Source organism: Tympanuchus pallidicinctus, unplaced genomic scaffold (genome assembly GCF_026119805.1).
Source record: "Tympanuchus pallidicinctus isolate F22 unplaced genomic scaffold, pur_lepc_1.0 scaffold4, whole genome shotgun sequence".
NCBI lineage: Eukaryota > Metazoa > Chordata > Aves > Galliformes > Phasianidae > Tympanuchus > Tympanuchus pallidicinctus.
In genome coordinates, this window is record NW_026294758.1 from 29,738,007 (window position 1) to 29,754,092 (window position 16,086).

The 16,086-nt window shown below is 34.3% G+C and overlaps 1 protein-coding gene across 4 annotated transcripts in view; it reads left to right on the forward strand.

Moving 5' to 3' along the window:
• The window catches only part of CHD1 (chromodomain helicase DNA binding protein 1), a 48,259-nt gene extending 32,436 nt beyond the window's left edge, over positions 1-15,823 (forward strand). For 2 of the 4 annotated variants that reach the window (XM_052701134.1, XM_052701136.1), the window contains exons 25-37: positions 887-928; positions 2,227-2,357; positions 2,812-2,950; positions 3,667-3,817; positions 5,084-5,206; positions 5,545-5,682; positions 8,060-8,323; positions 8,739-8,879; positions 10,705-10,883; positions 12,634-12,730; positions 12,951-13,008; positions 13,807-14,017; positions 14,238-15,823. In XM_052701134.1, the coding sequence (XP_052557094.1) occupies positions 887-928; positions 2,227-2,357; positions 2,812-2,950; positions 3,667-3,817; positions 5,084-5,206; positions 5,545-5,682; positions 8,060-8,323; positions 8,739-8,879; positions 10,705-10,883; positions 12,634-12,730; positions 12,951-13,008; positions 13,807-14,017; positions 14,238-14,601 (2,038 nt within the window). In that variant the 3' untranslated portion in view covers positions 14,602-15,823. The remainder of the gene's footprint in view (positions 1-886; positions 929-2,226; positions 2,358-2,811; positions 2,951-3,666; positions 3,818-5,083; positions 5,207-5,544; positions 5,683-8,059; positions 8,324-8,738; positions 8,880-10,704; positions 10,884-12,633; positions 12,731-12,950; positions 13,009-13,806; positions 14,018-14,237) is intronic. The other 2 variants (XM_052701137.1, XM_052701138.1) reach the window with 2 other exon arrangements.
• Positions 15,824-16,086: the final 263 nt, after the last annotated feature.

Here is a 16,086-nt window from a genome sequence, read left to right on the forward strand (position 1 = left end):
GTGCAAAATAATGTACTTCCCATTGTTTTATTTGAAAGTTGTAGAAAGGTTATGTTTATCTTTGTGATGAGAAATGCAAAAGCTTGAGTGGGTTTTGTTTTCATACTTGTTCATACTGTAATTGAATTAATCTAATAAGCTGCATTTTTAAAACAAAAAATACAAAGTCCTGTTGGAGAAATAAATATGCACCTCCTCCCATCAAAACAATGCTATAAATTCTTTTGACAGGAGAAAGAATTTTTTTACTTTACCTTTATGGCTTTATGAAATGATTCAGAAATTTAGGTTGCTCGCATTTCTTTAAAATATTTTATATCTTTCAAAATCTTTCTCATTATAATAATAACCCTTGATAATCCTTTGGAAATCCTTGTTGCTCTTTTGTTTCAGTTAACAGCACAGCTAGTTGCTTATCATTTTGAAGCTATTCATGTGCTTGTACTTGCAATTTGCATTTTCATTTCATTCCCTTTTTATCCTGGTATTTACAGTTTCTTTCCATCACTTATTTTTTCCAACCAGTAATATTTTTTATCTTTTATGTTGTGTTTTCTTATTCTCTATTCACCAGAATTCTACATTTGTTCTTTATGGCTAAAGACATCTAGTTGCTGAATTGAGTCAAGTGAAAATATAGTAATAAACATTATTAGGGATAAGTAGAATAAATTGTACCTTCTGTTGCCTTATTCATATCAGTTCTTAAACCAAATACTGTACTGACTTTGTGTAGATTGTCTGGATATACTAAGCTGCCCTAGTCTCTCTGGTTTTGAGTTTTAGAAAAATCTTATCACAATTCTGTATGGTCAGTTCAAACAGTTTAAAACTAATGTGTTTAGTTAAGCATACATTGAAACTGCAAATTATTTTCTTTTCCTAGGTTTATCAAGAGTTACAAGAAATTTGGTGGCCCTCTGGAAAGGTAAGCTTATTTAATTAAAATTGTATAGCAACTTGGAACCTCGTTTGCATAAAAACAAGAAACAATATACCAAGAAACCTTAGACTAGGGAGAAAATGATGTGCGCAGTCTTGTAACTTGACTATAGTACAATTTTGGCTTAATGTTGTCCCTTCTGTGATATGTGTTCAGATAGCTACACTGGAAACCTTTCAGTTTTGCAGGACTGCTTGCTCTTTTTCTTTGTATTTTACCTATTCTTTTGTTTAAGCTTCTTTGGTTATAGGCGTTCAGCTGTCGTTGTTTGCTAGCCTGTTGAAAACCTGCTGATTTATCTAGTGTGATTGTCAAAGTTACTTTTCCAACTTAGTTTTAAATTTTTTGCATTATTCCATTGTTTTGAGAAAAATCTGCCATCTTTATTGTGATGGTTTAACCATACTGGCTTCTCAGAACCACACTCCTTTTTAATCTCTCATGCGGGAGAGATAAAAATAAATAAATAAATAAAAAGGGAAAAAAAAACCACTCGTGGGATAAAATAAGTATTTAATAAGAGAAAAGAAACAGAGTAATAGTTACGACTCTATATATGTTATATATATATATATATATATATATATAATATAATAAATGATGCACAAGCAGTTGCCTACCATTCCCCAACCAATTCCCAGCTGGCCCCTTCTGTGCAGCAGAAGAGAGCAAGTTAAACTCACAGCCCCTTCAGAGATCCTTCCTCCTGTTATCATACAGTGTGGAATATCCCTTTGGCCAATTGCAGCCAGCTGCCCTACTACTGTTCCTTCCTACCTTCTTCACTGCAGATTGCCTCAGCTCTGTACAACACTGCTTAGTGACAGGTATATAAATATAGGTCTGTTATCAACATTGATTTTCTTCTAAAACCAATACTAGTGTTATATTAGACACTTTGAAGAAAGTAGTTCCATCCCAGCTGAAAATAAGACATTTCTTTTCCTTAAAAATCTTTGTAGTCTACATGAGGCTATTATTTGCCATCTTTTTTTTTTTTTTTTTTTTTTAATGTACAGTACTGGAGCTAAAAACTATAGTCCTTTTTAGTTCTTGTTATCTGATACCTGTCCTCCAATACCTGAATCACTTGTATGTGTGATTGTTGTAATTCCTGTATTCTTTTCTTTAGCTTTTTTTTAACTTCACAGATCATAATTGTACACAAGTTAGCAAGTACAGGTGACTGATAAATGATCATTTGTCTAGTGTCAAAAACTGAAGGAGTCATTCACAATTACTGAAGTGACAGAGCTATAATAGTGTTAATTTTTTTATTACAGGTTAGATGCTGTAGCTAGAGATGCTGAGCTAGTTGATAAATCTGAGACTGACCTTAGACGTTTGGGTGAGCTTGTACATAATGGATGCATTAAGGCTTTAAAGGACAATTCATCTGGACAAGAAAGAGCAGGTACAGTGTGTTTGGATGTGCATGTGATGCAAAATAAGAAGTGTCAAGAAGTCTAAATTATTTTTAGACTAAATATAAGTCTAAGTCTAAATATAATAAATTATATTTATTATTTATATTTAGTGTGATCATGCCAATAAATGGTTGTGTTAGGGGAAAATACAAATATAAATGTTAGCATGGATGATTCTTAAAAATGGTATGGTGAGAAAATAATTTTTTCATTTCTGTGTGTGAAGTGTCATTGTGGTACACAGTACATTTTTACAGTACTGTGAGATTTAGAATTAATTTCTTACTCTTTGACGGACTGAGCATCTGGAGCTTAATTGGACCATTTAGTTAAGAAAAAATAATTCTTACATATATAGCAGCAAACTTGCTTGTTTTCTGTGTCTTTCCATAAAATGCATGTAACAGCTAACATATTAATACTCTCGTCATTTGTTTTTAGGAGGTAGACTGGGGAAGGTTAAAGGCCCAACATTTCGAATCTCAGGAGTGCAGGTGAATGCAAAACTCGTCATCTCTCACGAAGAAGAGCTGGCACCCCTGCACAAATCCATTCCTTCAGATCCAGAAGAAAGGAAAAGGTAATTTCTTTTTGTAAAGGAAGTTGTCATGTAAAAAATAATTGGACTTCATCTGCTTTATTCAGACAACTGTAACTCAGAGTGTGCTGCGATGGAGTTCTACCTCCATTCCCTATAGGGACTGGCTGCTGCAGCAACCTACTCCATATTTTTCTTTCTTTCTTCATTCACTTCACAAGTCAGCACCAGCTTTGGTTTGTGAACTGCATTCACTGAGCACTGTGTTTGGTTTTTATAGTAATCCAGACTAGAAGTCTTGCTTGCTGAGTAACTGTTGTGTCATCTCTGCTTGAGGGAAAATAGTGTCTGTCAAACTGCAGCAGATGGTAACTGATGGTAGTTGTTATAGCTCAGAACTGCTTTGGCTTTAGCTGTTCTTAGATTATCCATATATTTAGTCAGCAGTTACACTTGATGATGTTTTATGCTTTTCTTCATGGTTAGCTAACTGTGGTATAACCCAGAGCCACAAACTGATGTATTTGTTCTTCACACTGTATTCTTGATCAATTTGAAAACATATTTCAATGCTGATTTAAATAAATATTTTGTGAAAATGTTAAAGAAATACAGTAGATACACAGATTGATTTCCTGAATATAACAATATCTTAGTGGTGTAAATAGGTTTATTTTTTCTGTTCTTAATGTGTTTCCCTCTCACTTCCTACATTCCAGTGGTAAAAATCCCTTATTTATCTAATTTATTTCTGCTAGATATGTCATCCCATGCCACACCAAGGCTGCTCACTTTGATATAGATTGGGGTAAAGAAGATGATTCCAATCTGTTAGTAGGCATCTATGAATATGGCTATGGCAGCTGGGAAATGATAAAAATGGATCCAGATCTCAGCTTAACACAGAAGGTATGTCATCTACGGCATTTCATCAAGGACTTCTTTTGTTTATGAATAACATTAATAACAACTACGAAAAGTGTTTATTTTTTGGCAACTGAAATTGCTAAGATTTTGCATGTCTGTAGTACTTCTACATTTCTGTATTTTGGTATGTTATTAGATTTTAAGACTTCAGTATTCAACTAAAGCATGCCTTCTTATGCTTCCTTATTTCTGTGTGTCAGGGCTTTTTTCATTTGAATTCTTTCTTCTCTGTCTTTTGCTATTTTAGATGTTTTTATTGTATTTGCCTTGCTCTTGAGCTTTTGGGGAAGGAGGAGCTTGTACTCGATAGGTATTTTGGTTGGTTTCTTTGTCACTATTAATCCCAACATTCTTCAGTTGAAACTTTTCATCGTGGCATAAAAATAGCCATCATCAGACTGCAGTATTTGAGTTGTGGCTTGGCAGTAGTGCACAATAGATTTAGGAAAAAACTGGGCTGTTGCAAACAACCGGTTTCTTTGGAATTCAAGGAGCAAGGTTTGCATCTAAGTTTGTTTAATAATAATTTCTACTTCTGCCTTCCATTATTGTTTTTGTTTTATGAAACCACACATCTAGGGCTGACAATAGCAGGACTAGGGGAAATGGATCCAAGTTGAAGGAGGGAAGATTTAGGTTGGATGTTAGGGGGAAGTTCTTCACAAGGAGAGTGGTTAGGCCCTGGAACGGGCTGCCCAGGGAGGTTGTGGATGCCCCGTCCTTGGACGTGTTCAAGGCCAGGTTGGACGGGGTCCTGGGCAACCTGATCTGAATGTGTACGTTTGGTGGCCCTGCTAGTCAGGGGGGTTGGAACTACATGATCCTTGAGGTCCCTTCCAACCCGGGTGATTCTGTGATCTATGCTTTCTGTATCCTGTAATAATGAGTTTTGCATTTAGAAGGTGCATGAGGCAGGGACCAGAGTTCTGTGTGTGACTGGTAGAGAAGCACAGAATTTCTTAGGTAATAATGAAAATGGAAACAGAAATCTGAGGGTAGTTTCAGTTTGTTCTGAACTCTGTGAGGAATTTCGAAGCCTTTGTACTGGCTGCGATTAGAGAGAAATGAAAACATTTAAGAAATTCTCCCATGGCTTTCAAGCATGCTGACATATTTGCTTGACATAGTTGAAGTGGTAGGATTCACCATCTTTTATGAAGATTTTTTTTGTTCTGAGTGCTCTAAGCTAGCATATCTGAAAATTTGATGATGCATATTCACAATTCATACTACCAATGTTCTCCTTAGATTTTACCTGATGATCCAGATAAGAAACCCCAGGCAAAGCAGCTACAGACACGTGCAGACTACCTCATTAAATTACTGAATAAAGACCTTGCAAGGAAGGAAGCACAAAGGCTTGCTGGTGCAGTAAGTAAAATTTGGCATTCATATGCAAGACAAAGTAATACACTTAGGGGGTTGTCAGTAGAACTTTCGTATTTTTTAGTTCTCGTTTTTACTTTTTGTAGTGTTTGTAATCATACTACAAGAGATGAACATAGTAAATGAATTGCAACTATATCTTGTATGTTGTCTATCTTACTTGTTTGTGTTCTCTGCTGTTGCTCTGTGCTTTGTCTACAGTACAGAGGAAAGCAATGATTGATAGTTGCAATAAATAAGATTAAAATTCTGTTTGATGTAATTCTGCAATTATGGTGAGAAGGTATTTGTCTGATGTAGTAAAAGTACTGATTTGCATTCAGGGCAATTCCAAGAGAAGGAAGACAAGAAGTAAGAAGAATAAGATAAAGGCTTCAAAAATAAAAGAAGAAATAAAAAGTGATTCTTCACCACAACCCTCAGAAAAAACTGATGAAGATGATGATGAGGAGGATAACAAGGTAAATATCTTTCATATTTTGAAGATGTTAGTAGCAGTTCATATTTTATTTTCTGTTTGACCTAGTAAAAACAGAGTACCTGAATGGCCTCTTCTTCCTGTGGCTGCTGTTGTTAATCAGTACAATCACATGGAATTTAATATACCAGTAGATAAAGAATTATGACAAGTTTTCCAAATTATATTATAAAATAATTTTTGTGGTCTTATGAAAAATAACATTGTTTAATTTCAGTGTTATTTGAATACCTAGAACATTGTATCTGCTAGAAGTGTAAATCTAATGAAAGTGCAAATATAAAACTGCAGTCTCTGGCTAGTGTGTTGTTACTACTAATACTGATTCTTCAGATATATGTTTTTGTTCAGGCACAGGGGAAAAAAATCAAATTCATTTAGAAGCAGCAGCATCAATAAATGATGTTTTGAAATGTTCATGTGTAAGTTCCAGGTTATGTCACGACTTTCATTATCTGAAAAGGCTACTTAATCTTGTGTTACTTCAGATGTATTTCATAAAGTTCTGCTTTGTTAGATCTTTTTAATATATTTATTACAAAGCCAAAACCACTGGAGAGAACAACATAGGTAACATTTAATATCATGCCACGCCTATGTATGGTTATGAAATCAATTTAAGTAATTAAATGCAAATCATTAACTAAAATCCTTCCTACTTGGTTTAGATAACCTAAATGGAAGTATCTTTCATAATCATTTTAAACTATGACGTACCTCTGTAATTATCAATTCTCTCTGCAAAGAATAAAATACTAATGCAAATATATATCACAGAAGGATAGAGGTTGGAATGGACCACTGGAGATAATCTAGTTCAACCCCTCTGCTAAAGCTGGTTCCCTGCAGTAGGTGTGTACTTGAAATTGATTAGGCCAGAGAAGAATTATCATACAGTTTATGATACAGTTATGTAAAAAAAAAATAAATAAATAAGTCATTTTTAACTAAAGCCTTCCTGTATGTTATTTAGATTCTTTTATGAAGAATCGGTAAAGACAGTAACAAACTACCAACAAACAAGCCTTTCTATGTAGACTGGTTTGTTTTTATAGATACAATAACTTGAATAGTTTATTTAGAACGTAAGGCTTAGAACTGTGTGTGTTGTCACCACAAAGTAAAATTGATATTGGCAGCCGAATCATAAAACTATGTAAATTATAATTTAAAACTACTTGAAAGAATGAGTGTCAGACTTATTCTGTTATGAGAGTCCACTCTTAACAGAAGACAAGTCTGTTTGTTGACTTGTTGCGGTTTAGGAGAATAACTAAAATGTCTTCTCCTCTCTCATACATTTAATAATGATTATGCAACACTTGAATACTTCTGAGCACAGACAAATGTTAGTACTTGTGGAAAAAAAAAAAAGGACTAGATCCTCAGGTACTCTTTAAACACCTAAACATTTGGCTCTAGCTACTTAACTTCCATATTTTGTGAATATTTAAAGCTCACTAGTCAAAAATTCTTTAAGCGTTCAGGAAACATTTGTAGTCATTGGATTCTTGCAAGAAAGTTTCCATGGTATCTAAGTACTGAAGTCCTGATTGGACTGCCTACTTGATGTCTAATCTAAATAACTTTTCGATTCATTTGTTAGGTGTCCTTGTATTTACTTTTCTGCAAAAAGTTCGGTATTTTCTTGCCCAATCTGTATTTCAGATCAGTTCAGAAATAATGATGATGATTCTTGCATCTGTACATACTACATTTATTACTTACTATTGTAGTGTTCTTCCATGTCTGAAAAGACATGAGCATCCATCTCTGACTTCTTAAGTAAATGTTACACGAATGATAGGGCATTTATTTCATGATGAAGTAACTAATTAGGCCACATCAGGCAATCTGTAAGTAAGACTTCGTATTTGAACTTTTAAAAAAAGCCAACAGAACAGTTCAGGAAAAAAGGAATTTGGGATTCTCTCTGTGAATGTTTAATGTGGAAGCAGTAAAAAGTTACTGGGACAATACTAACTAGAACTTCTAATATTCCTTAAATTGAGTGTCCTGAACAATCTGCTCAGATTTGCAAATCTGTTTCCCTACAGTTTTTAGCTTCGAGCTCAATTATCTTTTACAGGAGCAGAATTCTTTGGGCATACAAAAATTAAATGGAGGTAATTTCTCACCACTCATTACCATTGTCAAATCAGTACTTATTTGTGTCACATCAAGGAAATGAAGAGTAGTCCTCATTTTTCTTTACAGCTGCATCCATTTCTACTTGATAGTTATTAAATCTATGTCAAAAAGCTAATGCACAGATAAAAAGTATGTTTTAATCTGATGATTATGAAACTTTTATAGGTAGGAACACAGTTTGATGTGACATATATGCTTGCATATTGCAGGATGAGATTGTTTCAGTGAAACATCTACATAAAAAAATAAAAACAGAAAAAGAAAATGAAGAAAAGCCTGAGCCAGATATTGGTATAAAGAAGGAAGCTGAAGAAAAAAGAGAGACAAAAGAGAAGGAAAATAAAAGGGATTTGAAAAGGGAGAAAAAAGAAAAAGAGGATAAGAAAGAATTAAAAGAAAAAGATAATAAAGAAAAGAGAGAAAACAAAGTAAAAGAATCCACACAGAAAGAAAAAGAAGTAAAGGAAGAGAAGGTAACTAGGTTTACTTATCTTATACAGCACTAGAAAAGGCAACTAGGTTTTTGTGAATTATTTTGAGTTGAAAAGATATTTTGGATCCAATCAGTTGTCCTTTCATTGAAATCTTTTACATTATTTGAAGTTTTGCTTTTACGACTTGCAACTATGAGGACAGGCATATGGAATAGGAAATTACTTCTTTAATTGTACATGACTTATATGGATTGAGAACACAAGTGGATGCAAGAGACTCTTATTCCTCTTCCATTCTGGTTTTCCACCCTACAGAAAAAGTTAAATGTGTCATCACTGAAAGTAAGCATAGTTTTATTGCCAGAGAGAATGCAGTAGTTGTCATCGTTTTCATACACTACAGGATAATTTCACACCCTAAGTACACTTAAGCATTTTCATATTTTGCTCTTAGGTAAATGAGATCAAATCTGAAAATAAAGAAAAATGTAAAAAAATTCCATTACTGGATACTCCAGTTCATATTACTGCAACCAGCGAACCAGTTCCTATCTCGGAAGAATCTGAAGAACTGGATCAGAAGACTTTTAGTGTGGTAAGTCCCTTTTTAGTGATACCTTTGTTCTTTTCTAGATATTCTAAATTGACACAGTTCTGATATTATTGTAATGTTATATACAGCATTATTGATCACAGTAGCAGAGAGATCTCTTGCTAGTAAACTGTTAGGCTAGTGAATGTCACTGACATTATATTGAAGTTTCTTCTGTATTCAGGTCAGCAGTTTTATACTATTGCTTTTTGCATTTAGGCATTACAGTTTTCTCATCTTTCTTATCTAGTGGTCAGTATGCTGAAGAAATCTATCCTCAGTAAAAACTTAGATATTCTACTTGTTCAAGAGCAGAAGTTAATAAACAGGCTTTGGAAGGGTACTTTGAGCAATCATGAACTCTTCTGCTGTAGATGTTTTATCGTACAGATGTCAACAGTTTTCTGTTTCTGCCGGACAGGTTTATTTGATCTATGGTAGTGTTAGACTGCAGCATGCAAATTAGATTCTCATCAGTCTGCCTGTCAGAGGTCTATATAAGTTTTTTAATTAAATATTGCAATTTACTCATTTATGATTCCCAGGATGCATCTCCAGTGATTCAGGTGGATTGGGGTGTGTGACTGAAAACCACTTGATTTCTGTGTACAGTATATATTTTTTTTTTATCACTTCTGCACTTCAGCAGTGAACTCTGTAAGCTTTTTGGTAAAAACTAGTTCAAGCTTTGGCTAGGTCAATGTGTTGTACAGCTGCTTAATTATTTAGTGACACGAACTAGCAGTGAAACTCTCCTTCTTGAACTCTTCCAGGGGTGGGGCTCCACGACTTCTCTTTTCTCAAGATTTTGACAAAGTGATGGTGGTATTCTTCAATGCCCTCTCCTCCCTTTTATTTTTAAATAAATAAATAAAGTCTGGTTCTACAGTTGTAACATTTGTCCTTGCAGAGAACAATTCTGGTTTGTGTTTGTGCATGGAATAATATTTTTTGGCCAGGCTCTTATTTCTGAACTGCATTTTTTTTCTTATGCCATGGTCAGATACCAACTAGCTAGCATGTTTAACTACATTTTCAAACATCAATTGCTGCTGCAGGTTGTTGAGGCTTAGTTGATTTGACTTACAGGACAAGCAGAATATGCATTTCATCTTTTTACAATGCCATTGTTATTATATGGAATTTCTGAGCAAGTATCATTTAAATCACACTGGCTGCTTCATGAGCATTTATTCTTAAAACAGTTGAATTAAAGTACAGAAATTCAACAAAGCACATATAAAATGTATCATTGCTGCCATTGGTGTTGTTACTTGCCTACACATATGGAAGACAGCTTTACTCTGAGTAGCTCAGGTTCTGCTAATATCTGCATAACGGTTAGGCTTAAAATCTTCTCAGAGAAGGAAAGCATCCTCTACTAAATGGCAAATAATCACAAAAACATCATTTTGAAATATGCTGAATGCTCTCACACTTAATCTTGCAATTCAGTTTTTAGCTTTTAAGTTGCTGAAAATAGGCCTTGTCCTAAATACTTGTGATGAATTTTGTAGCAAATATTATCAAAGCTAGTTGTAATAACTCTTTCTCCCTCAAAAATCCTTTAGACTGAAGTATTATTTTCTTAAATCCTGAATATCCTTATTATAAATCATGTCTTGCTTTTATATAGGAGTACAATTTCCAACTGAGTTTAAAATTCAACTTCTTCCAGTGGAAACCTGTAGTAAAACTAAATTTTAAGATCTCTGAGCAGAGTCTTGTGTTTCAGTTGGCTTGTAACTATACTGCCTTTGCCTGTATAAATATCAGAGTAATGGGTGGGTCATGTTTTTGGTTTTTTTTTTTTTTCCCCATTTTACAGTGCAAAGAAAGAATGAGGCCTGTCAAAGCAGCACTGAAACAGCTGGATAGACCAGAGAAGGGCCTTTCTGAAAGGGAGCAGCTGGAACATACTAGGCAGTGTCTAATCAAAATTGGGGATCACATTACAGAATGCCTGAAGGAGTACACAAATCCAGAGCAAATAAAACAGTGGAGGAAGTAAGTTTTTTCTGCATTGTTTTTCTTTTTTAAAAAGGAAAATCTCTAATTGTTTGTACTAAACAGTGAAATGTTTAATTATTTCTCTTGTTTCTCGTTCATTATTTCTTGTATCTTTCTGCCGTTTTAAATAAGGATTCCAAAAAATGATTAGTAATGGACTTTTTCATATTGCATAGCAATGTGTTTTATCCAGTAGATGGAGTCATCTCACTTCTTAGAACAATAAATAACTGGTTTTTTACATCCTTTTATCAATGGGAAAGAGTTATTATCTTCAAGGATCTTTTTATTTCAACTTAGCAGATTTTTTTATTGGCACTAAAAATAGGCAATTCAAATGGGTATGCTGAAAATTTGCGTTGATTTTGATATGCAGAATACTTCTTTTTTAAATGTACTGTAAATTGAATGACTTGATTTAAAAAGTCGTACTTCTGTATTTCAAAATTAAGGGACTTTAAGTGCTTTTATGCATTGTGAGGTGGCATTTTTTGAAAAAAATCTATTTTTGGTAAGCATATTCCACTGTTCAGTTCTTAATGCAGTTTGAGTTCATTCTGTCTTAATGCACGTTTCAGTCATTTAAGTTTGAACATATATCCTGCATTTCCATATGCAAGCTATTTAAGTTCTATAATTCCCTTGCAGACTGTTGCTTCATCTGTTTTTGCTTGGTTTATTTCAAATTATTAACATGGTCCAAAATATATAAACAAGATCCATGTCTTGCATCCTGATAAACATAAATTTCTTTAAATGGAAAGACACAATAGAACTATTATTCACAATAATGCTACTGTACCATTTCTAGACTGTTAAAATATGTATTCCAGCTGGTTTTGGTAAATACTGTAAAGACACATAATCTTCATTTCAGAGTTACACAAGTATCTTTAGGCTCACCACTGACTTGTTATCTACCTTTGCAAACCTCTAGACCGAAACTGTAATGCTTAAATAGTGACAGTGAGGAGCAGACTGTTGCTTCCTGAGCCTGCGCTTCAGATGTTTCTGAGCACCAGGATTATGTGGTCTCTTTTAAGCATTCTACCAGTAAACTTGACTAAAAGAATTTTAGACTTCAGTTTATTTATCCGTAATCATGGATGCAAACTTTTTCTTCAGGGCTTTGGCAACTCAACAGCGAAAGACCTCAGTTAGTCTTCTTACTTCCTTTGTAGAACAAATTAGGCTTGAAGTTATTCCTGTGCTGCTTCTGTTCATTCTCAGATTTCTTGTTTGATTTCAAAAGCTTTGACCAGGCTCTAGAATTCTGTGGAAGATTTCTATGATATTTTCAGGAAATAAGCTGTAAATCAAATGTCATACACTGGAAGAAACTTATTTTCCCTCACATACTGTGTTTACTTAAATTTTAATTACCGAGTTATAAATACTCAAATTTTGTTAGATTTCAAACGATCTTGGAGAAGCCGTACATATACTGAAGGCAATATTTGTAAGCAGTTACACAAACTATTAACACAAATGTTATTACTACTTCATTTCACACACTTGGTTCTCTGAAGTAATGATGATAAATATGACAAGTTGTTGCAGGAATTCACTCATCAAATACTTAAAGTACAGTTAAGTAATTCTTGCTGTGCAGGTAGGTAGTACTCTGTAGTGGATTTCATAGTGTATTTTGTGTTGTTGAATTGATTTCAGTTAAACCCACAGTCATTTGCATAATAGAAGGTAGCTGAATGCATACACTTATAACTTCTCCTTTCTTCTTCCTCAGAAATTTGTGGATTTTTGTCTCCAAGTTTACAGAATTTGATGCCAGAAAGCTGCACAAACTCTACAAACATGCAATCAAAAAGCGCCAAGAGTCTCAGGTAATATTTTAAACCCTCTCTAAATATACAAGCATATTTTTTTTAGTGTTAAGCGCTTAAATTAGATTTAAAGCATACGCAGGAACACAGAAAATCCCATGTAACTCAAGTAATTACTTTGTGTCTGTAGTAATGCAGTCCCTTTTGTTAGGATCTTTTTTGAAAGAATTCACATTAACTTTTTGACTTATCAATGAGTTTATGTACTTGTCTCTTTTAGCAGCATAATGACCAAAACATTAGCAGCAATGTGAATACACATGTAATCAGAAATCCAGGTAAGAAATCTTAAGTATATGCTCATGCTGAATATAGCTTAAGCTTGTAATGGGTGTAGAAGCAAGTTACTTGACTATCCTTTTAAAAAAAATTGGAAGCCTACTTTTTGTACTTAGTTTTGGGGTGGTAGAGATGTCTACTTAAAAGCTGTAAATTTCATAGAAACTCTCTGCATACTTGTAGCTGTTGTAATGTCACCATAGATGTGGCAGAGAAAGAGAGTTATGTTTTAAGATCATAGTTTTTAATTAGTTATATGGGATGTCTTTTGTTGCTGATAGTTACACTGATTTTTTTTCTGTTTCCATACTTGCACTGTTGCAAAATATTACACAAGAAACACATGTGTTATTGTGGATTTAAAATCAACGTATTATAGGAATGCTAGTAAAAGTCTTTCATTAACTACTTGTGCATGTAAAATGTTTTCTTTCCATTAGGCCCTTCCCTCCTTAGAGAGGAAGTTGATACGATTCTAAACCTAGTCTACCAAAGGCACTACTCACTGATTATGTGGATCATTCTTCAACTCTCCATTCAGTTTCTAAGACCAGAAAGCTCAGTTCCTGAGCCCTATACATCTACATTTCTGGTTTGCATCCTGCTTACCTCTAGGGTTTCTTTCTGTTCATTCACAGTAATGCATTTGTCTTGCAACCATTTAGGTCATATATGTCAAATTATAATTTCATTTTCACACTGCTTTCAATCAAACAGTAGAAGTGCTGTTTAAATTGAGTGAAGGAAATAATTTATAATGTGTGAGATTTCTTTATAACCTCTGCTTTATTAAACAGATGTGGAAAGACTGAAGGAGACTACAAACCACGATGACAGTAGCAGGGATAGTTATTCTTCTGATAGACATTTATCACAGTACTATGATCATCACAAAGACAGGCATCAGGGAGATGCTTATAAGAAAAGTGACTCTAGGAAAAGGCCGTATTCAGCCTTCAGTAATGGAAAAGATCACAGAGACTGGGATCACTATAAACAGGACAACAGGTGAGTTTCTGCAACAACTGTAAAACCTGTTCAGAATTCTCTTCCTGTTTTTGTAATATGCACGCAGCAAGCACCAGTGCTAGAGTATCCAAATCTTTTTGAGTAATGCAAAATTACAAAGACAATGTATCTCTAACGTAGAGCTGTTGAACTGATAGAATTGTAGTTTTTGCTGTGTGTTCAGTAGTACTTCTCTAATATAAAATCTTTTGGTTTTTAGATACTACAGTGATAGTAAACATAGAAAGCTAGATGACCACAGGAGCAGAGACCACAGATCAAACCTGGAAGGAAACTTAAAAGACAGCCGGGGTCATTCAGATCACCGCTCCCATTCAGACCACAGGATACACTCAGACCACCGCTCCACTTCAGAATACGGTCATCACAAATCTTCCAGAGATTACAGATACCACTCAGACTGGCAAATGGACCACAGAGCTTCTGGTAGTGGCCCGAGGTCACCACTAGATCAGAGGTCTCCTTATGGTTCAAGGTCTCCCCTAGGACACAGATCTCCATTTGAACACTCATCAGATCACAAAAGTACACCTGAACATACATGGAGTAGCCGGAAGACATAACAAAGACTGACATTTTCTGGACCTTCTTTTAGCCATATACAGTAAACTAACACAGTAATTGCCTTACATGACTTGAAAGATATGGACTGGATATTCTATCAGTAGCAGTATTGTTACTTCTTTCCAGGATGCAAGGTCTATTATCCCAACAGAAGAAAAATATTTTTGTATTTAAAGTTTATGCTGCACTGTGCTGCAAATGTTGTAGCACTTTTTTTTAAGAAATGGAAGATGTTTACTTTTACAGGGACCTCAACACTGCCCCTTTCAGACTGGATCTTACTATAAAACTCTTCATGTCAAAGTGATTTTAGGCTGAACACAGATTAAATTATGTTTGTAAATGAACATTTAAACACTGACCTGTGCTTATGTTTCAGGAAAGAATGGGGGATTTATTTTGTTTTATTTCTTAGTAGAGAACTCTCAAGGACTTTGTTCACTTTCCAAAGCTACTTGTTTACATTGTACACTGCGACCACCTTGCCGCTTTTCATCACAAGCTTGAATATTTAAATTCTGTAACTACAGTTGTAAAATAGCCAGGATTTCTCCTGTTTGTGATCAGTTATAATGCCTTTTTATGAAACAAACAACAACAACAACAACAACAAAAATTAAAAAAAAAAAAAAAACACAACAAAACCAACAAATGGCTGTAAATTATTGTAAATTAATTAAATGAGCTTTTTTCCCCTCTCAGGCTTTTTTTGGCTGTTCCTTTCCCCACCAACTCAGGCCTTCTTTTCACAAAGTCGATATACTTACATGTTTTAAAAAAATATCTCAATGAAACCAGAATGTAAAAATGGGGAAAGGGAATATTTTATTCCATTTAGTTCTCCTTTTTTATTGGATACGTTAGATACCTGTTTTTGGTTGTTTTTGGTTTTTTTGTTTTTCTACTAAGCTGTCAGTGTTGTGATTGTTGTAATGAAACAGTGAGAAATATCCAGCTAAACTATGCTCTGGAAATCTTTTCAGGTGCATTGGTTTAAAGAAGGAAGTGTTCAGTACCTGAACACTTCAAAACCCAGATCAGCCAAGATTTATTGTAAATCCATTTGTTTTCACTCTTTAACATGGGCAATAATGTCAAATGTGCTATGCAGCCAGTTAATATTTTAGAAGATTTGAATGACTTTATTAACAGAATTGTTACAATGCACACTGATTGTACATAGATAACTTCTATCTGACAAATTAAATTTAACTAAAAGGATATGTGGGCTCTTGTAGTTTTCTGCTATGTTTTGCTGTACAGTGTACCTTCTCATCAATTCTAACTCTGAAGTACTAAATTTTAATACACTATATTCTAATTAGAGAAGATATGTAACCCAACATTGCGTGGTTGATACTGAGCACTTTTTCCAGTTAACCAGGTTTGTATGAAAGCATTGATAGAGAACTGAAATCTGTCATGGAGAGTCAGGATCTCATTGTAAGCACAGTTTAGGTTGGCTAGGTTAATTCTGTGTAAGC